The sequence below is a fragment of the Schistocerca serialis genome, chromosome 4 (genome assembly GCF_023864345.2).
Source record: "Schistocerca serialis cubense isolate TAMUIC-IGC-003099 chromosome 4, iqSchSeri2.2, whole genome shotgun sequence".
Lineage (NCBI taxonomy): Eukaryota > Metazoa > Arthropoda > Insecta > Orthoptera > Acrididae > Schistocerca > Schistocerca serialis.
Genome location: NC_064641.1, coordinates 798,667,527 through 798,690,588, shown reverse-complemented (window position 1 = coordinate 798,690,588; position 23,062 = coordinate 798,667,527). Strand labels below are relative to the sequence as shown.

Genomic DNA, 23,062 nt, shown 5'->3' with positions numbered 1-23,062 from the left:
GAAACGAATTTGGGGTCCCCTTGTCCCAGTACATACCTTGGATGAAATTGCTAGCTTTGAAAGTTTGCTTTCTGTATTAGTTTGTATTGTTACCTACGTTTCGTGTGGACTTCATGCAGTGTTCTCACTTATATGGTACGTTGGGTCAGGACTAACAGAGCACATAAATGATAACAATTCACTGACACACAAATAATGGAAAACAATCCAAGTATTTTAGATTACTGAAGGAAAAGAAGATGACTAGCAGCAATACACATAATTGATACGAAATGCAATTGCTACTCTCGTTATACTACGTCTCAAATATTAAACAATACGTAGATACAGTAGTAATGCTGTTCATGAGATGGTACATGGGAATACATTCCCAGTTATATGAATAGGTTACAATCTCTTAAAAGGTTCATGACGATACTGTATTCTGTTTGTTGTTGAGTTTTATCATTCGAGAATAGTTGTGTCGCAGACATCGTTACTGTTAGTTCCTTGCTGTCCTGGTACCGCTTACACGAGAGGAATGGATGACGTAAATCACCTTTTGACATTAAGCCATGCGAACAAATTTGGGGATCTCTGCCGCTTGACCTGCAAAGATGACTGAGTAAGTTGCGGTCATTATAATGTATCTCAGCTGCAATTTAACGCATCTCCAAACCTTAAACTGCGAGTTGCTGGGGAGGATAGGTTCTAGATTGTAGTATTGGCAGCACTGCTTTTTGTCACTCCGTTTCCACGTCATATACACTGATGGGTAGGCGCTTAACAGGGTATTAGTCGACCATCGGAACATAGTACAGCAGAGGTTGGTTCAAATGGTTCAAATGGCTCTGAGCACTATGGGACTCAACTTCTGAGGTCATTAGTCCCCTAGAACTTAGAACTAGTTAAACCTAACTAACCTAAGGACATCACACACATCCATGCCCGAGACAGGATTCGAACCTGCGACCGTAGCGGTCGCGCGGTTCCAGACAAGCGCCTAGAACCGCTCGGCCACTCCAGTCGGCCGGGGAAGGCTAACCAAAGACTGCGTTTCATTGGCAGGACACTTAGAAAATGTAACAGACCTACTAAGGAGACTGCATACACTACGCCTGTCCCTCCTCTTTTAGAATACTGTTGCGCGGTGTGGGATCCTTACCAGATAAGACTGACTGAGTACGTAGAAAAAGTTCAAAGGAAGGCAGCACGTTTTGTATTATCGCGAAATATGGGAGATAGTGTCACAGAAATGATACAGGATTTGGGATGGCATTTTTCGTTGCGACGGAATCTTCTCACGAAATTCCAATCACCATCTTTCTCCTCCGAATGCGAAAATGTTTTGTTGACACCGACTTACATAGGGAAGAACGATCAAAAGATAAAATAAGGGAAATCAGAGCTCGTACGGAAAGATATAGGTGTTCATTCTTCCCGCGCGCTATACGAGATTGGAATAATAGAGAATTGTGTAGGTGGATCGATGAACCATCTGCCAGGCACTTAATTGTGATTTCCATGTACATGTAGATGTAGATGTAGATGAACAGCTGTTAGGAACAGACTTACTACCTAACGTATTGCTATGCTGGACTGGGACACCAATCCAGATGCCCCGCTTATCGCGCGACATCACCTTAACGACTTCAACTACCCATGCATGCTCCCTGGACCAACCTAGATTTCCACAAGTGTAGCAGAGTGCCCGCACAATGCACCACGGCCGTATCCAGAGCCAGCGGCGGCTGAGCGAACCAAATGTGTCACCGTCACCTGCAGTCAATGCCCTGGCTGGCAAGTACGAACACTTCGGGCAGGTACCAGCGAGGCCTCGTCCGCTTGCATCTTCCCTGCCATACACAAACGCTTTCGAGTCAGACCTGCTCAGAACCGGTGTTCATTCAGCTGCCAGTGGTAGCACTCTGTACTTGGACAGTGAATAGTTCTGTTAGTATTCCTCTAACCTTCCCACTATTCGGAGTGCAGAGCTCTGGTCTACAGTACTGAATGGGGTTTTCATATTCATGGGAAAAGTCGAGTCCTCTGTATTTATCTACAAGATGAAAATAAAATTTCCCTGCTTCTCTTCCACCACTTTACTCCCCCCATCAAGGAATGTTCTCGTTGGTAATCGTTATAAAAGTGTAGTAGTTATTCTCTTCATCCAAATTAAACTATTGCACTGTGGTAGTGAAAGAGTTGGGTACTGAAACTGAAACTCCATTAAAGCCTTTAGCCCACTTGAGCAGTTTGATCTGGAAATAAGTTTCCTTTGTTGAATGCTGCTGAACCTTCTCTCGAGATATTAGAGTTATTAACACAGTGCTTATTGCAATAAAGCTTTCATTCCTTGGCACTTAAGAAAGACATTAGTAAAACTTCAGCTCAATAAAAACATTTAAAGTGAACACAATGGATCAAATCACAGTAACAGTAACAATACTGTAAAAGGCAATAAAATAATCAAAGAAGCTATATCCTATAGGTACCTTTTCCTCTTTTCTTAATAAACAAGGATCATTTCGTTTAACTGCTTCTACATGAAACCACATAAGACTTCTTAACAGAAACCAATTTTTCTGGAACCTCTGTCTATAATGTGAAATTACTATAAGATAGACAAGCTATTGACTGGAAATTTTTATTGTTAACAAACATCCAGAGACACCTTGCGAGATAAGCATCAATCATCTTTTAAGTAATACTGTACATTAGAGTTTTGAAAACACAGGAGTAGCAATAACCTACCTCCGTGGGCGGTGTTGCTAATGCACACTTGTATGGCGCTCCTCAACTCGGGTGGTGGAAAACATCAATGCAGTGAAGAAAATTTTTGCTGCCAGTCTCCCTTCTTTCATCATCATCATCATCATCATCATCATACAACACAAACATTACACTACACTCTGCGTGCATGCGCGCACACACACACACACACACACACACACACACACACACACACACGCACGCAATACATCCATGTAGAATTACAAATATTGTAATGGAACTTGTTGTAAATAAATAAACAAAAAATTAAAATAAACATAAATAACAATCTAAGAATCGTATACTAGTATTAGTTAAAATTTCTAATCATTGATAAATAGTTCAAGTAATATTAAAGAAATACAAAGCCTCAAAGAACCTTCTCAGAAATTTTAATCCTGAAAAATTCGTGTACTACCATTACAGAACTGCAGCCAGAAAATGCACCATTCCATTACCTCGACAAGAGGCTGTCTGCAATTAGAAACAATAATAACCAATGCAAAGAGTATAACGAGGCTTCTACAACAAACAGAGAAGTGAAATTAGCTAACTGGAATGACATAAACTTCCATATGTGCTCTTATTATCTACTACAATGTGCCCACTGGATAACAATACAGGGAACCAAAACAGTATTATACCTATTTTTACAAATTTAAACTTGGCCTTAAATACACTGAAGCTCCAAAGAAACTGGTATAAGTACGCGTATTCAAATACAGATATGTAAACAGACAGGATACCGCGCTGCAGTCGGCAACGCCTATATAAGTCAACAAGTGTCTGCCGCAGTTGTTAGATCAGTTACTGCTGCTACAGTGGCAGGTTATCAAGATTTAATTGAGTTTGAACGTGGTATTACAGTCGGCGAACAAGCGATAGGACACAGCATCTCCGAGGTAGCGATGAAGTGGGTATTAGCCAGCATGACCATTTCATGAGTGTACTATGAATATCTGCAGTCCGGGGAAACGTCAAATCTCCGACATCGCTGCGGCCGGAAAAAGATGCTGCAAGAACGACTGAAGAGAATCGTTCAACGTGACAGAAGTGCAACCCTTCCGCAAATTGCTGTAGATTTCAAAGCTGAGCCATAAATAAGTGTCAGAGAGCGAATTATTTAACGAAACATCATAGATACGGGCTTCCGGAGCCCAGGGTCCACTCGTGTACCCTTGATGATTGTTCAAGTTGGTGGAGGATCTGTAATGACGTACGTAGTGTACAACTGGAGAGATATGGGACCCATGGTACGTCTAGATACGACTCTGACTGTTGACGTACGTAATCATAATGTCTGATCATTTGCATCCATTCATGTCGATTGTGCATTCGACGGACTCGGGCAATTCCGGCAGAACAATGCGACACCTCACACGCCCAGGACTGCTACAGAGTGGCTCCAGGAACATTCTTCCGAGTTTGAACACTTCCAATGGCCACCAAACTCCCCAAACACAAACATTATTCAGCACATCTGGGATGCTTTGCAACGTGCTGTTCAGAAGAGATCTCCAACCTCTCGTACTCTTACCGATTTATGGACGGCCCTAAAGGATTCATGGTGTCAGTTTCCACCAGCAGAATTGCTACAGAGTGGCTCCATGAACACTATTCTGAGTTTAAACACTTCCGCTGGCCACCAAACTCCCCAGACATGAACATTATTCGACACATCTGGGATGCCTTGCAACGAGCTGTTAAGAAGAGATCTCCACCCTCTCGTACTCTTACGGATTTATGGACAGCTCTGCAGGATTCATGGTGGCAATTTCCTCCAGCACTACTTCAGACATTATTCGAGTCCTTACCATGTCGTGCTGCGGCACTTCTGCGTGCTCTCGTGGGCCCTACACGATATTAGGCAGGTGTACCAGTTTCTTTGGCTCTTCAGTGTACGTCCACGCTGCCAAAACAGCTTCTGAATTTCGGAAATTAGTAAGGAAATGTCCCCTTGACCACTTGAACTTGCCTCAAGACGAGAGTAAACCTATCAGTTCGATCATTCAAATGTCCAGAAGGAGCACACATTCAAAGTTCAACAGCTGCAGCGAAGACACTGTATAACAATTTTAATAAGCCGGAACCGCAGCACAGTGCCCCACAGTTCGTTATTTCAGCTCACCATATTAATCATAGTCCAAAGCTGCTACAGAACGACCCGCACCTGACAAGGATATTTGCACACTCCATCTCACCAGACCAAGGCGTTTCATCTTGGCTGCAATGATCGATTAGTGAACCTATATCACACTTCCTCCACATTGCCACATAACGACTACTGGCATCATGGTATTCCACGCCACCTCGTGCCTTGTTCGCCAACTTCCCCGCTCTGTCTGCGGCACGCTGCCTCAGCAAAACCTCCTCCACGGGGCAAGCGTCCACAAGTTACCTACCAGTGATCTCGCTGGAACCGTTCGTGGTCACGCAAATTGGACACATTATTTACATAATATAAAAAAAACTCCCAACTTGAATTTGCCTCTCAAATTTACCACCAATAATAAATTTCTTGCCTCAAGTGACACTCGCCCCATTATCTCTTTGTGTCCTACAGGGTGATTCAAAAATGACCGGTATATTTGAAACGGCAATAAAAACTAAACGAGCAGCGATAGAAATACACCGTTTGTTGCAATATGCTTGGGACAACAGTACATTTTCAGGTGGACAAACTTTCGAAATTACAGTAGTTACAATTTTCAACAACAGATGGCGCTGCAAGTGATGTGAAAGATATAGAAGACAACGCAGTCTGTGGGTGCGCCATTCTGTACGTCGTCTTTCTGCTGTAAGCGTGTGCTGTTCACAACGTGCAAGTGTGCTGTAGACAACATGGTTTATTCCTAAGAACAGAGGATTTTTCTGGTGTTGGAATTCCATCGTCTAGAACACAGTGTTGTTGCAACAAGACGAAGTTTTCAATGGAGGTTTAATGTAACCAAAGGACCGAAAAGCGATACAATAAAGGATCTGTTTGAAAAATTTCAACGGACTGGGAACGTGACGGATGAACGTGCTGGAAAGGTAGGGCGACTGCGTACGGCAACCTCAGAGGGCAACGCACAGCTAGTGCAGCAGGTGATCCAACAGCAGCCTCGGGTTTCCGTTCGCCGTGTTGCAGCTGCGGTCCAAATGACGCCAATGTCCACGTATCGTCTCATGCGCCAGAGTTCACACCTCTATCCATACAAAATTAAAACGCGGCAACCCCTCAGCGCCGCTACCATTGCTGCACGAGAGACATTCGCTAACGATATAGTGCACAGGACTGATGACAGCGATATGCATGTGGGCAGCATTTATTTTACTGACGAAGCTTATTTTTACCTGGACGGCTTCGTCAATAAACGGAACTGGCGCATATGGGGAACCGAAAAGCCCCATGTTGCAGTCCCATCGTCCCTGCATCCTCAAAAAGTACTGGTCTGGGCCGCCATTTCTTCCATAGGAATCATTGGCCCATTTTTCAGATCCGAAACGATTAGTGCATCACGCTATCTGGACATTCTTCGTGAATTTGTGGCGGTACAAACTGCCTTAGATGACACTGCGAACACCTCGTGGTTTATGCAAGATGGTGCCCAGCCACATCGCACGGCCGACGTCTTTAATTTCCTGAATGAATATTTCGATGATCGTGTGATTGCTTTGGGCTATCCGAAACATACAGGAGGCGGCGTGGATTGGCCTCCCTATTCGCCAGACATGAACCCCTGTGACTTCTTTCTGTGGTGACACTTGAAAGACCAGGTGTACCGCCAGAATCCAGAAACAATTGAACAGCTGAAGCAGTACATCTCATCTGCATGTGAAGCCATTCCGCCAGACACGTTGTCAAAGGTTTCGGGTAATTTCATTCAGAGACTACGCCATATTATTGCTACGCATGGTGGATATGTGGAAAATATCGTACTATAGAGTTTCCCAGACCGCAGCGCCATCTGTTGTTGAAAATTGTAACTACTGTAATTTCGAAAGATTGTCTGCCTGAAAATGAACTGTTGTCCCAAGCATATTGCAACAAACGGTGTATTTCTATCGCTGCTCGTTTAGTTTTTATTGCCGTTTCAAATATACCGGTCATTTTTGAAACACCCTGTATGAAGACTTATAATCACCCATCTTTGTAACCTTGAAGAGTATTGCTTAATACTTCATAACTTTTGAAATAAACGTGATTGTTATATTCTGAAAGCAATATTTTCCAGTTACGTTGCTGTTTCTGACAGATCTCTGCCAAGGCCTTTTTTTAACTTCTTTCGCTATGTTGTTGCAGCCCAGGGATCTGCGGGGTGCGCTCGGCCGCCGCCGCTGCGCGCTGTACTGCTGACGTCACTGCTGGCGGCGTCACTGCTGGTGCGCGGCGTGTGCGGCGCATGCGCATGACGGCGCTCTGCGCTCCAGAAACGTGGGGCCTGCGCCGTAGTTCCAGTGACAATAAACTCGTGTTCGGTGGCGAGCGGCACCTGCTGCCGCCCGCTGTGCAAAGACGATCGTGATCTTCCTCGTATTTCCTCGCCGTTATCAACAGTGTGAAACTAACCACTACAGTCTCCACCACTAACATTTCAGTACACATTACGAAATATTGTTGATAGTCCATTTCCAGAGATACTCATTCCTCTATGTGTCTTAAGATTCAAATGTCTTCTGTGAGTGAGAATTTTGTGCCAAGTTTGTTTGATGTGTGCTCCTGATTAGATGGAATACTTCGAATATCGATAAATTGTTGACAAAATTAATTAATTATATATGATATACCTTCTAATATATTGATATGTCGGATTAATAAAGTGTTATTTCGCTAAATTATGATGTAGCTCTTGTTTTTATCAGCACCCCATAAAACTGGTGTGCAACTGATGGCGTGGAAATGGAAATGAAGTCCCTGCTTCTGGACAGAGCATAGGGAAACGATGCAGGAGAACTGCACCGCAATTTTACGCTATGTCCTAATGGAGGTGGTTTGCCGCTGCCTTCCTCCGACCGTAATGGGGATGAATGATGATGATGATGATGAAGAAGACGACACAAAGAAACTCGGTCGTCTTGGGGCAGGTGAAAATCCTTGACCTCGCCAGAATTCTTACCCGGCACCCCATGCTCAGGAAGCGAGAGCACTACTGCAAGACCACGAGCTGTGGACTGAGGGTTTGGAATTATTTAAAATTGTCTTCTGGTTTTACAGAAATGTACACCCCATGTTGATCAGTCCTTCAAAGAAAAAATGGCTCTGAGGACTATGGGACTTAACTTCTAAGGTCATCAGTCCCCTAGAACTTAGAACTACTTAAACCTAACTAACCTAAGGACATCACACACATCCATGCCCGAGGCAGGATTCGAACCTGCGACCGTAGCGGTCACGCGGTTCCAGACTGTAGCGCCTTTAACCGCTTGGCCACACCGGCCGGCTGATCAGTCCTTCTGTGTATCTACTAGCAGTATATGTAAGTAAGTACCATAAGAGAGATATTGATAATACTATGAGAATTTCAGTGTGCAGAAGTGTGTCCAGAGTGACCTGATAGAATATAACAGCTGTATCTAGACCAAGCTCTGGATCGGGTCCAGGGAAATCTTTCATAATACATGTTAGTCCCACAATCTGTTCCATGTGGTATTCAAAGACTACATGCATAAATATGACAACTTAGCCTTAACAAAACTGATGCACTGTTATATTCTGGGATGACAGATGGTAAATTTTGCTCTTGCATTATTTTTTTCTTGGTTATACTCCACTACTAAATGCAGAGATGATAATACAGACAATCTTTTTTATATTTAGCATTAATTACGTTTTGCAATGATTGATGCTGCGAAACAATTCAGCTAGAATTATGTGTATTGGGAAAATGCAAGAAACTCGGTATGCCTCCATTCTTAAATATTCATTCTGCCACAATGTATAGTGTGTTTTCTTTTTAAGAAAGTGTTACATATTCCTACAGGAGGTAGTATTGGTCAACAGTAGGAAGAAATTTCCCATGATCATACATCTTGAAACAACATATGGCCCACTGAAAATCTGCAATTCATACTGTGTATTTTATTTACAAATGAGGCGAGATTCACAAGAGATAGCATAGTAAACTACCACAATTCGCACATGGGCTGGAACTGTGGCAGACTCACAGGGCCACAAACTTAACCAAAGCAATTAACAGCATTTAAGAAGGAAATCATATTTATTTCAATATAAAGATTTCGATCTTAGAGCGATGATCAAGTGGCACAGTAAAAGCTAAAAAATACAAAAGTTGAGGCACAGGGTGTATATATAACAGCTGTACCCAGTTGAACCCCTGTATGTGGTCCAGGAAACTTTTTCAATCAAACAGTAGCATATTACACAAGAAATGTGAAAACAACACGTCCCTTATACTTTGATTCAGCCGATGTCAGACTTTGAAGCCCGTATGAGATGTGTAAATTTTGATGTGATTCTTAACGCGAGCCGGCCGCCGTGGCCAAGCGGTTCTAGGGGCTTCAGTTTGGAACCGCGCGACCGCTACGGTCGCAAGTTCGAATCCTGCCTCAGGCATGGTTATGTGTGATGTCCTTAGGTTGGTTAGGTTTAAGAAGTTCTAAGTTCTAGGGGACTGATGATCTCAGATGTTAAGTCCCATAGTGCTCAGAGCCACTTGAACCCTTTTATCTTAACATGAAGCATTGTTAATCAATGTTATACCACACTGGTTACATATTGACTGAAGCCATTGGTGCGAAAATATATTCACAAGTAATATCTTCCTGTCCACTTATCAGAAATAGTATGTTCCAGCGATAAAAGTTTTATAACACCATTTTACATCTGTTAACAGCATACCACTTTCTATGAGGTGATGTAGTTGTAAGGTACAAGAGGACAGGATAAGAAAATTTATCTATAAGTGAGTGGTGTGATAATACACAGCATGTGTCTTGAAGGTCATACAGTGGCTTGAATGCTCATATAGAACATGGCAGCAGTAATCCTACATATCACTTTGTTTTTGCATACATTTCAAATCCTTTATTTTTGTGTCCCTTGACCTAAGGAAAGCCTATGACCATGTATGGCATTCCAGCCTCCTTTCCAAACTCCAGAATACCAACTCCCATACCGTCCATTCCACTGCAAGAGTGCCCCAAGTCTCCAACCTCTCTTATCTCCTTTGTCTGCTTTACGCCACTGATATGCCTAAACCCTTCAACCAGTCTACTTTCTTCAGTATACTGATGATACCACTTTCCCTGCCCTATAACTTGGGCTTCAGAGATCCCAAAGGTCCCTATTACAGTCCAACAAAAAGCCCACGGCAGACTGAAACTACTAACAGGCCGAATTCAGGGATTACACCCTTCCGCTATTCTCCATAGCTGCCTCCCTTTCTGCATCTTTTTATCTTCCATACGTAGATTCACTACCATCTCATCAGACTCCCACCCCCTTCTGAACCACATTAAACATCTCCGCATCTCCAATACGATCCACAAACTTGATTACATTAAATCCATTGTCTCCCCACCGATCACCAACACTAGCATGGTGCCACACTTTCACAAACATGTTCCACCATCCCTACAGCTACACATACTCTGTATCCTGTCACAACACAACTGCAGCCAGTTTCCACTCCCACAAAACAAGATCTGCTCAATATTCATCCCTCCTAGCAACTTTATCTCTCCACCCACACGCTCCCCCGAATCCCACTCTACATCAGGGTCTTTTCTCCTTTTCCTTTCTCCATCCATCCCCATCCCTTTCCTCTTGTTATTACTACCCTACCCCCATACTGAACTCATCCTCATCTCTATCTACCAAAACTTCTGTCTTCTCACTCTCCACCCCAATATCTACATTAATCTTTGTGGTTTTCCTACCTATCAGATCCTTATCTTTTGTCCTTACTCACCTCAATCCTAAGGAACATATGCCGTCCTCCTCAGGTACTTCTCTCTGAGTGTACATCCTTCAGATTTCAAGTGAAAGTGGAGTGCCCTTCTGATAAGAATTCCACCGTTCCACAATGTGTTTCGTGTTTTAGCTGTCCATCTTCGATTTTTAATTTAAAAAAGAGGAACAGTCCTATTGCTTTTTTTCCGTATTTCAATATGTCGTTAAAAATGCTCTTGGCTGAAGAGCAGAACATTGTACGGCCCACCCGCACCCATATGGGGCGAGGCAGCTGAAATATCAACAAGAAAAGAAAGTATACATTGCAACTGATGAAGAAACACAGAAGGCACAAAATATTCGCTCATGAAACAGCCAACAGTGCAGCACGACAAATTGAGAAAATACGTGGAAGACTTGAAGGACAAGTCGTTGGACTCGTGCAAATTTTAAACCAACAGTCTTCTTGAGATACGAGGACGACACATTTGTAGTTTGCCTCACGGGAAGGATGAATTACATCGATGTCTTGAGCGTCTGAATTTTATTTAGGCTAGTATTGAATTGAGTGTGAAAACAGAAAAAAGATGGCTGTCTCTCTTTTTTCGATGTCTTCGTTCATCATAAAGTTGATGGCACAGTAGGGCATGCTGTATATCGTAAACCAGCGCGTATTAATCTGTTGCCACGTACCAGTAGCTTCCATCACCTGACACACTGTATATCTGAAAATGAAGATTTCCAAGAAGAGCTCTCACACTTCAAGAGGATTTTTAAAGCGAATGTATACTCCAAACAACAAATCCGGAGCACATTCAATGTGAATCCTAGAATGCAAGTACGTGATCTGGAAAAAGAATGTAACACCATCAGATCAAGAGCGTTTTTATCTTACGTGGATGCTCGTTCCTCGAAGATAAAGGCATATTATCGATAAACACCGTGTTAATGTGATCTTCCTGCCTCCTACGAAGATTGAAGGCTTACTCCCTTCCAAGAAGGATGATTTATTGCTTCGAAAGGCGAGTGTGCACAGATTCCTTGCAGAAATTCTGATACGTGATATATAGGTCAGGCAACACTCAACATTTATGAGAGGCGCGTGGAACACCGAAGATACACTCGCTTACTACAGCCAGACAAGCCAGTTGTGGCAGGACATTGTACAGATATAGGTCACTGGATGAATTACAGTGAGGTAAAGATTTTAACATCCACCTCTTCCTTTTGGAAGTCTATTTTCAAGGAAGTCAAAGAAATTATATTAACTGATAGCTTAATAAATAGAGATAATGGTTTTAATTTGACAAAGGCATGTTGTAATTAAATTTCAGAGAAGTCGTCATTGTGTTACCGCCGCCAAATATAAATCGGTAAACGAATCAATTTCTGAATGCTTTTGCCACAATTGGCGCATATACACACATAAAAAAAGTTTTGCCTCACCTGAGTTCCGAGAGTTCCGGGACCTGCACAGAAAATTAGAATAGAGATCAACATAAACATCATTTCCACTCTTTTTATTGCTCATGAAAACCACAAATTGCATATTATACCACCGTACAGCGAGACCTTCAGAGGTGGTGGTCCAGATTGCTGTACACACCGGTACCTCTGATATCCGGTAGCAAGTCCTCTTGCATTGATGAACGCCTGAATTAGTTGTGGCATACTATCCACAAGTTCATCAAGGCACTGTTGGTCTAGACTGTCCCACTCCTCAATGGAGATTCGGGGTAGATCTCTCAGAGTGGTTGGTGGGCCGCGTCGTCCATAAACAGCCCTTTTCAGTCTATCGCCGGCATGTTCTATAGGGTTCATATCTGTAGAACATGCTGGCAACTCTAGTCGAGCGATGTCGTTGTCCTGAAGGAAATCATTCAGAAGATGTGGACGATGGGGGCTCGAATTGTCGTCCATGAAGACGAATGCCTCGCCAATATGCTGCCGATATGGTTGCACTATCGGTTGGAGGATGGCATTCACGTATCGTACAGCCGTTACAGTGCCTTCCACGAACACCAACGGCGTACGTCGGCTCTACATAATGCCATCCTGAAACAGCAGGGAACCTCCAGCTTGTTGCACTCGCTGAATAGTGTGTCCAAGGCGTTCAGTCTGACTGGATTGCCTCCAAACAAGTCTCCGTCGATTGTCTGGTTGAAGGCATATGCGACACTCATCGGTGAAGAGAACGTGATGCCAATCCTGAGCGGTCCATTCGGTATGTTGTTGGGCCCATCTGTATCGCGCTGCATGGTGTCGTGGTTGCAAAGACCATGGACGTTGGGAGTGAAGTTGTGCATCATGCAGCCTATGAAGCACAGTTTGGGTCGTAATACGACGTCCTGTGGCTACACGAAAGGCATTATTCAACATGGTGGCGTTGCTGTCAGCTTCCTCCGAGCCATAATCCGTAGGTAGCGGTCATCCACTGCAGTAGTCGCCCTTGGGCGGCCTGAGCGAGGTATGTCATCGACAGGTCCAGTCTCTCTGTATCTCCTCCATGTCCGAACAACATCGCTTTGGTTCACTCCCAGATGCGTGGAAACTTCGTTGCTGGCACAAAGTAACAATGTGGTTGCGATCGAACCGCGGTATTGACCGTCTAGGCATGGTTGAACTACGGACAACACGAGCCGCGTACCACCTTCCTGGTGGAACGACTGGAACTGACCGGCTGTTCAAATGGTTCAAATGGCTCTGAGCACTATGGGACTTAACATCTATGGTCATCAATCCCCTATAACTTAGAACTACTTACACCTAACTAACCTAAGGACATCACACAACACCCAGTCATCACGAGGCAGAGAAAATCCCTGACCCCGCCGGGAATCGAACCCGGGAACCCGGGCGTGGGAAGCGAGAACGCTACCGCACGACCACGAGCTGCGGACGATTGGCTGTCGGAACCCCTCCGTCTAATGGGCGCTGTTCATGCATGGCTGCTTACGTCTTTGGGCGGGTTTAGTGACATCTCTTAACAGTCAAAGGGACAGTGTCTGTGATAGAGTATCCACAGTCAACGTCTATCTTCAGAAGTTCCGGGAACCGGAGTGAAGCAAAACTTTTTTTGATCTGTGTATAAATGTACCTCTTTGCCCCCAATCAGCATGTGTGACTCGCATGCTCAGTACCGCCGCAGTAAAGTACATAGGACCGCGTTTGTCACCTTGTTGCGACTCAGTCTTAGGATGGCCGGTAGGCACGTGACTAAAATAATAGTTGCAGAAGTAGTATTTGCGCAGTTGCATGCCTGGAATTTAATGGATTATCCACCATGCCGCGATAAGTTTAAAATCGTAATTTGGCTGTTTGTGATGATTGTTTTCAGATTACCGTTACACAACCTGAGTTTATGTGGGCCTAAGCAAGCATCATTTTGAGGAGGAATTTAACTCAAATAGCATACCATGTGGTCACGAGCTCGGATCCCACTCTGGGCATGGGCGTGTGCTGACGCAGGATACTAAACAATCATCGTAACTGATAATGATTGTGTCAAATACACTCCTGGAAATTGAAATAAGAACACCGTGAATTCATTGTCCCAGGAAGGGGAAACTTTATTGACACATTCCTGGGGTCAGATACATCACATGATCACACTGACAGAACCACAGGCACATAGACACAGGCAACAGAGCATGCACAATGTCGGCACTAGTACAGTGTATATCCACCTTTAGCAGCAATGCAGGCTGCTATTCTCCCATGGAGACGATCGTAGAGATGCTGGATGTAGTCCTGTGGAACGGCTTGCCATGCCATTTCCACCTGGCGCCTCAGTTGGACCAGCGTTCGTGCTGGACGTGCAGACCGCGTGAGACGACGCTTCATCCAGTCCCAAACATGCTCAATGGGGGACAGATCCGGAGATCTTGCTGGCCAGGGTAGTTGACTTACACCTTCTAGAGCACGTTGGGTGGCACGGGATACATGCGGACGTGCATTGTCCTGTTGGAACAGCAAGTTCCCTTGCCGGTCTAGGAATGGTAGAACGATGGGTTCGACGACGGTTTGGATGTACCGTGCACTATTCAGTGTCCCCTCGACGATCACCAGTGGTGTACGGCCAGCGTAGGAGATCGCTCCTCACACCATGATGCCGGGTGTTGGCCCTGTGTGCCTCGGTCGTATGCAGTCCTGATTGTGGCGCTCACCTGCACGGCGCCAAACACGCATACGACCATCATTGGCACCAAGGCAGAAGCGACTCTCATCGCTGAAGACGACACGTCTCCATTCGTCCCTCCATTCACGCCTTTCGCGACACCACTGGAGGCGGGCTGCACGATGTTGGGGCGTGAGCGGAAGACGGCCTAACGGTGTGCGGGACCATAGCCCAGCTTCATGGAGACGGTTGCGAATGGTCCTCGGCGATACCCCAGGAGCAACAGTGTCCCTAATTTGCTGGGAAGTGGCGGTGCGGTTCCCTACGGCACTGCGTAGGATCCTACGGTCTTGGCGTGCATCCGTGCGTCGCTGCGGTCCGGTCCCAGGTCGACGGGCACGTGCACCTTCCGCCGACCACTGGCGACAACATCGATGTACTGTGGAGACCTCACGCCCCACGTGTTGAGCAATTCGGCGGTACGTCCACCCGGCCTCCCGCATGCCCACTATACGCCCTCGCTCAAAGTCCGTCAACTGCACATACGGTTCACGTCCACGCTGTCGCGGCATGCTACCAGTGTTAAAGACTGCGATGGAGCTCCGTATGCCACGGTAAACTGGCTGACACTGACGGCGGCGGTGCACAAATGCTGCGCAGCTAGCGCCATTCGACGGCAAACACCGTCCTCTGTGCCGTGCGTGTGATCATTGCTTGTACAGCCCTCTCGCAGTGTCCGGAGCAAGTATGGTGGGTCTGACACACCGGTGTCAATGTGTTCTTTTTTCCATTTCCAGGAGTGTAGATACAACGAGCGCCTGCGTTACTAAACGACTATCCCAGAACCCGCAACCAAGAACCAGTTTGCAGATTGCATACCTAACGACTTTCAGGGGCAACTAAGCTTTAATTTTCAATATGTCGTTATGTCGTGTAATTATTGAGCGAATTTATAAAATTAAAATGCTGTCATAATCCACTTATTAAGACATATAATCTTATGTTAATAGTTTAACACGAAAAGACAAGTACTACCGTTAGACACTGTCTTTGTCTTGAGGTAGTGTAACTGACGATGCTGAGATACACGGAATTTATTGATCCAGTGTCCGCCCCAGTAGCTGAGTGGTCAGCGTGACGGATTGCCGTCCTCTGGGCCCGGGTTCGATTCCCGGCTGGGTCGGAGATTTTCTCCGCTCAGGGACTGGGTGTTGTGTTGTGTTCATCATCATTTCATCCCCATCCGGCGTGCAGGTCGCCCAATGTGGCGCCGAATGTAATAAGACCTGCGATATGGCGGCCGGACCTGCCCCGCGAGGGGCCTCCCGGCCAATGACGCCAAACGCTCATTTCCATTTCCATTGATCCAGTATTTGTGAATGAATGTACTGTGCGGCTTCCAACAAACTTTACATAAAATTTCAAACCCACACGAAACTTTTCTCTTGCGCACATCCCACGAAATGATAAAAGGAAAAAATTTCTTGTTTACTCCATTTTCACTGTTCATGGAGCAGAACATTAGCATCGGTCATGATATTTTGATTTATTACTTCTTTACCACCTACTCTACTCGCAACACAGTTTTCCGACAATATATACCACTGAATGTACCTGAAAAATTGTATCATCTTACAATACGTAATTCAGGCATAGACATTTCGATGCGTGAAAAAGTAGTTTCTCCTTAAGATGGCGTGTCGTACAAAACATCAGCCATGACGCGTTCATTTACTAATTCTTTATTATTAACTCTATTCGCAACACACTTTGCAGGCAGTATCTACATATATCACTGATTGTAACTTCAAAATATTTGTATGAGACATACGAGAGTGGTTCAATAAGTAACTCAAAACATTTTTTTCTCCATCAATTTTGGTTGAAAGAATGCACAATTTGTTGGACATCGTGGAATATTCCCGCTTCGGCGCCTACAGTTTCATGAAGTTTCCGAGAGGTGGAGGCGGTGGATGTAGCCTTCAAAATGTCATCTGTAACAGAGGTGCGTTCCAATCAGAGAGCTATCTTTGAATTCTTTTTGGCGATCGCAGAGATTCATACACGCTTTCAGAGTGTGTGCGCAGACATCGCAGTGCGCAAAAGGACGGCGAGTGGTAGGGCTAGTCATTTGCACGAGCAAACCTGTCTGATGTCTCGAATGTCGGTTGCACACAGCTGAGATTCCTGCAATGTTGGGACGTGCGGACACTCTCATTCCATGACATGCACGGGTCACAATCAAACACTTCGCTGCTCAACAGAACGTCTATCTTAGCAGTACTGACGCGGTTATCCGCCAGTTGGGGTACTCACAGGTGTGTGCCTTCTGGATTACTTGCCATGGGACAGAAGAACATAAGGAGCAACGAAAGATAATGTGTGGAACTGCCTGAGCCTTATGAGGCATACAATGACAGTTTTTTGTCGAACATCGTCACAGGTGACGAAACATGGGTTCACTTCGCTTCTGACCGGAAACAAAACGGCTGTCCATGGAGTGGCACCACAAAACCTCTCCTCGGAAGAAAAAACTCCGAGCCACATTCTCAGCCGGTAAAGTCATGGCGACGGTCTTCTAGGAGTTTCAGTGGGTTATTCTGTTTGATGTCCTCCCTCGTGGTGCAACGATCAACTGTGAACTGTATTGTACAGTACTTCCCTCAGGAAACTGAAAAAACGAGTTCAGTTTATTCGTCGCCACAAAAATTCAAACGAACTTCTCATTCCCCATGGCAACGCAAGGCGTCACACAAGAATGCGCATGAAATGCCTGGGATAGCAGGACAGAGCGGATTAAGTTATGGAAAGCGGCCAAAATAAGGTTGCTGTCAGTTGCACTCTCGATACAAACTTTATTTTTCTACACACATAATATTAAAACAAGAATGCAAAACACTCAAAGCTTTAATCGACCTCCTTCGACTAACTTTAGATCGGCTGAAGGCCACACTCAAGATCCGAGGTGCAAGACCTAAGTAAGAAATTGATATCCAAGGTTCTTCTGGAGGTGTGACCCAAAAATATTTTCTAATTCTTCAATCTAAATAGGCTGATGGCCTTAGTACTTTAATTTTAATGGAACTCGGCTGGAGGCCGCATATTAAGCAATAAGAATCAAACGGCAGAAGGCCTTATCTTAAAACAATTGAAGCAAATTCGGCTGAAGGCCCCATACAAAAACATCACAATCGTGTGCCTTAAGGGCAAAACCAGAACGTTAATTCAAGAGATATCAACACTCGGCTGAAGGCCGTACATCAGCAAATAATTTAACGGCTTAGCAACTAAAACAAAAGTCTCAATTTTAAAGGCTGAAGGTCGTACTATAATACATTTCATACAAAACATGAAATAACAATATCGTGCCTTAAGGGCAAGACAGGAACATTAATTCAGGATATATTAAATGTCGGCTGAAGGTCACACATCAACCAAATAACTAAAACTCAAACTGGGAAGTTGCAATGTGTAAGTAGGCTGTTTATGTTTTCTTATTGGCAACGTTACGTAGCGCTCTGTATGAAAATCACTGGCTGTGCTGTGTGCAGTCTGTGGCTAGTTTGCATTGTTGTCTGCCATTGTAGTGTTGGGCAGCGGCAGCTGGATGTTAACAGCGCGTAGCGTTGCGCAGTTGGAGGAGAGCCGCCAGCAGTGGTGGATGTGGGGAGAGAGATGGCGGAGTTTTGTAATTTGTCATGAACTGCTATATATATTATGACTATTAAGGTAAATACATTGTTTGTTCTCTATCAAAATATTTCATTTGCTAACTATGCCTATTAGTAGTTAGTGCCTTCCGTAGTTTGAATCTTTTATTTAGCTGGCAGTAGTGGCGCTCGGTGTACTGCAGTAGTTCGAGTAACGAAGATTTTTGTGAGGTAAGTGATTTGTAAAACGTATAGGTTAATGTTAGTCAGGGCCATTCTTTTGTAGGGATTTTTGAAAGTCAGATTGAGTTGCGCTAAAAAGTATTGTATATCAGTTTAAGCACAGTCAGTAATAATTATTCAAAAGGGGACGTTTCAAATGTAACACACATGGGACGGCGCTCAGAAGTTTCCAAGAGTCGGCCTGGAATTGTAACACTAACGCCCGTTTAGGCGAGGCAGGCAGGCTGACCAACAACCTCTTAACAGGAAGGCAACCCGACCGCCAGACAGCCGACGAACCAACCAACTACCTGATTTCGGTCATCAGACCAACGGCACTACAACCAAAATGCCAGCGAGACAAAGAGACCAGTTACACTGGTCTTCAAATATTGGTGGGTTTATAAGCCAAGGCACAATAAGTACTGAGAAACGTGAACATCGGCACGGTTGTGGAACTACACGCCGTGACGGACACTCACTCTCTGCTCTGTCGCAACCGACCAACTGGCTACTGCAGCACGTAGACAGCATTACAGCATTTAAAGCATTGCTAAGTGGAACTGACACAGGGTACACAGAATTTAAAGCATTGCTCAGTAGAACTGACACGGTACACACTGTTCCACGAAACACTGTCACAGGAAACTCGAACACTCGTAGAACGAATGGCTGATGAACAACTAGAACAATTCACAGGCGGACACACACACAAAACCGAAAAATGGTCGGTGACAAAACACATGTCGTGTGACGAGACGACCGATCAACAACCAATCAAGGTCGTTCCCACTCGAAACATGTGTGTAGGCACCGGTCGGGCGAGTCTTGACTGTCCGGGAACACTGGCGCGGACTCAATAATGCAGAGTAACTCTTTCTGACTGGCCACGACGTCTCCGCACAAAAAGGAACCGAGCCACGTCCAGCAAGATGGTCTAGTGTCGAGGTCCAGAAATGGTCATTAGACCAAACACACGTTGCCCAAAGAGGCGACCAACTGAACGATCGACCAACGGTCAATCCCGCGGCCATCTTCGTCCGTCGGACAGTTCATCCTGTGTCGCGAGCGGTCGGCGAGTGTTGGCTGTCAGCGCCTCTCTTGCGCTCCCACCGTGACTGCTGCTGCTACGTCCCGACTGGAGTTCTGCCGCGTTCCAACTCAACGACTGACAGGTGCGATCTCCCTTCACAACACACGACGATCCGGAAGTAATAGCCGTCCAGCAAAGATAATACGGCAGGGCTAATATCGATACGCGCTGCTGCTGCGTCTCAGGGGAGGCAAGACAACAATTCAGTGACACCAGTAATTGAAATTAAAATGACGAGGCGGCCGTACGGTAAAAACAAGATGTTAAATAATAGATGGTACGAACATGAGCTATGCGCGGCTCAGCGCACCTAAGAGGAGCTCACAAAATTTTATTGGGCTATGCTTTCCCATTCACCCTACAGCCCGGATTTCGTACCTTCCGAGGTGATCTCTCTGGACCAGGGAGAGAGGCACTCCGCGGGAAACAGAATGGTGTGGAGGTTACTGATGCAGCAAGACGCTGATTCCTACGTCGACCAGTAGAGTGGTACCATCCGGGCACAGAAGCCTTCCCAATAAGATGGAGATTATGTTGAAAAATGTGGTTCTGTAGCTAAAAGAATGGGGAACAACGTGGTGTATTGGAATCCTGAACAAAACCAACCTGCTTATAAGAAACGCCGGCCGCTGTGGCCGAGCGGTTCTAGGCGCTTCAGCCAGGAACCACGCTGCTTCCACAGTCACAGGTTCGAATCCTGCCTCGGGCATGGATGTGTGTGATGTTCTTAGGTTAGTTAGGTTTAAGTACTTCTAAGTCTAGGAGACTGATGACCTCAGATGTTTTATTGAACGCGTCTTGTAGAACATAAGCAATGACATCACAGAAACTTGCTTTTGAAACTTCCTGGCAGATTAAAACTGTGTGCCCGACCGAGACTCCAATCTGCCAGGATGTTTCATATCAGCGCACACTCCGCTGCAGAGTGAAAATCTCATTCTGGAAACAAACCTGGGGGTGAGAATTACCCAAAGTTCAGAGGTTCTGTGAAGTTTGGACGGTCTGAGGGTTCGCTGCTCTCTGCAATAAGAAAACTGAGGTAATGGGTCACTTATGAATTTGAGCAATCGTCAACGGACGTCCACCTCGAACAAACAGAATGAACAGTACCCAACAAAATGAGATAAAAAAGTTGGTAGAACACTTGCCCGTGAAAGACAAAGATCCCGAGTTCGCGTCTCGGTCCGGCACACATTTTTAATCTGCCAAGAAGCTTCACCCAAACTGTATTCAACTTGGGTGTCATAAAGAGCACTAAGCAACATCCAACAAACTTCAAGCGTAATTTCGAACTCTTTTTAAATATTTTCCCGTTTACGGACTTATCGTCAAATATAAAAACATGTTAACTCATGTGTAAAATAATCAGACGCTTGACATTGTTATATTCTTAGATTCTTTGAAGAACCAGGGGTTTATTGGTTTACATCTAAATGAATAAGCCAACTACGTGTTTTAGAAGCCGAGTATTAACAAAAATAAAAAGGACAGAAAGAACCTCTTAGTTTCAGTGTTCCCTTAGTGGGTTGTTACAATGAGCGGTACTCTTGAATTTTAAATTATCACCTTGAAATATTGCAGCTGCGACCATGAAAAATTTCGTGACGCTGTTTGTCCTCCTCTACGTATTGGCCTTTCAAGGCGAGGCCGGCCGGAGTGGCCGAGCGGTTCTAGTCGTTACAGTCTGGAACCGCGCGACCGCTACGGTCACAGGTTCGAATCTTGCCTCTGGCATGGATGTGTGTGATGTCCTTAGATTAGTTCTAAGTTCAAGGGGACTGATGACCTCAGAAGTTAAGTCTCATAGTGCTCAGAGCCATTTCATTTTCAAGGCGACAACTGTTTCTCAGCCATGGATGGCATTGAGGCAGTTCAGCAAACGTTGGACCTGGAAATGCGTGAACTGCGATAGTTTCTTCACCTGAGGGAAGTGCAAGAAGTCGCACGGTGTTACGTCATGAAAGTTTGATAGTCAGGAAAAACAGGACAACCCAAAGCAACAGCATGTCTGGCTGTGTCCTGTGCAAAATGAGCTGGGGCGCTGTGGAGGAGGAAAAATAAAAAAATATAAAATAAAAAATAAAAAAACGCCTTGGACAGGTTCCAACAGAGCTTCATCTTGAGAGCCTCCCATGACCAATTTCTGTAGGATGCTCCTATGCAGTGGCTGCTGTTGCGTAAGAGCAAAAGAGCACGTGAACACCCTGACTTTTGATACCTTGCGGATTTATTGGTTAATTTTCTCTGAACGTTGTTAAGCCGTGCTATGCTATGCTACATTGCTACACCTCTTGAGTGTGTGAAACTTACCATCAGGGCCGTGAGCACGTCTTCAGTTCTGCACGTTTCAAGGAGCTTTTGCGCATGTGCAACTGACGTGACGTAATTGGCTTATGAATCAAATACATACGGATTTGATAAACAGTGTGCACAGTTCACGGCACGCACGGCTAGCCCCTACCACTCAACTACCAGCTTACGTCAATGCCGTCAGGTGGTAGCACTCTACAGCAGACCTATCTCCATGTTCTCTTGGCGTAAATTCCGTTAGAAGGTAGCAAGTTCCCCAGATATGCCAATTCAGTCACTATATAGAAAAATTAGATCAGACATCAATATGTATTACAGTTATACTGATATAAAAACCTATTTTGTTGGATACTGAATTAGATATATCATATTAAGTTTTGGATTGTATCACACAGTAATGGATTTGAGGCGCTGAGAACTATAAGCTGTGAGCCTGCAGTATGTATTCATGCTTTTGACATCTGTTGATGTTATGGTGCGTCAGGCAGGCCCAAATTGAATATATGAACATTCACGTAAACCTGTGTCACTGGTTTCTCTGATATTCACTTAAATGTGGGGTCGACGACGGTGTGCTTCTGGCCCTTATAGTTCACACCGCCTCATTTGTATTCTGGTGAAGTGACCACGTTGGTAGGCAGTACTACTTGAATTTAATCATTTCCACAAAAAGCAGTGTATGTTTTACTGTACAGGAATCAGATTACGTGTGTAGCGTGAAAACGAACTCTGTTGAACCTGTATTAAGTCCTAACAGGAAAGAAAATCGCCAGGAAAAGTTAGTCACAAAGGCACTGCTGCCTTCCAGACCAAATCTGTTGATTGAGAAAGTGACGAAGTCAAATAAGCGTGACTACGATTGACTATTTAACAAAGAAGTGTATAATAACCTTAAGTTGTTGTGTGGGTGCAACATAAAAATTTTCAGCCCAGAGGTTAATTAGTTGACTAATACATGTGTTAGGGATCTTGTACATTTGCCCGGAAAAATAAAAGAGCACGAAAACTACCAATTAACACCAAAA

General features: G+C 44.8%; 1 protein-coding gene across 1 annotated transcript in view; it reads left to right on the top strand.

The window, feature by feature from the left end:
* LOC126474776 (uncharacterized) overlaps positions 1-7,259 on the top strand; it is a 157,371-nt gene extending 150,112 nt beyond the window's left edge. Inside the window, exons 6-7 of the mRNA XM_050102252.1 lie at positions 3,178-3,259; positions 7,037-7,259. Coding sequence (XP_049958209.1) covers positions 3,178-3,259; positions 7,037-7,259 — 305 coding nt within the window. The remainder of the gene's footprint in view (positions 1-3,177; positions 3,260-7,036) is intronic.
* Positions 7,260-23,062: the final 15,803 nt, after the last annotated feature.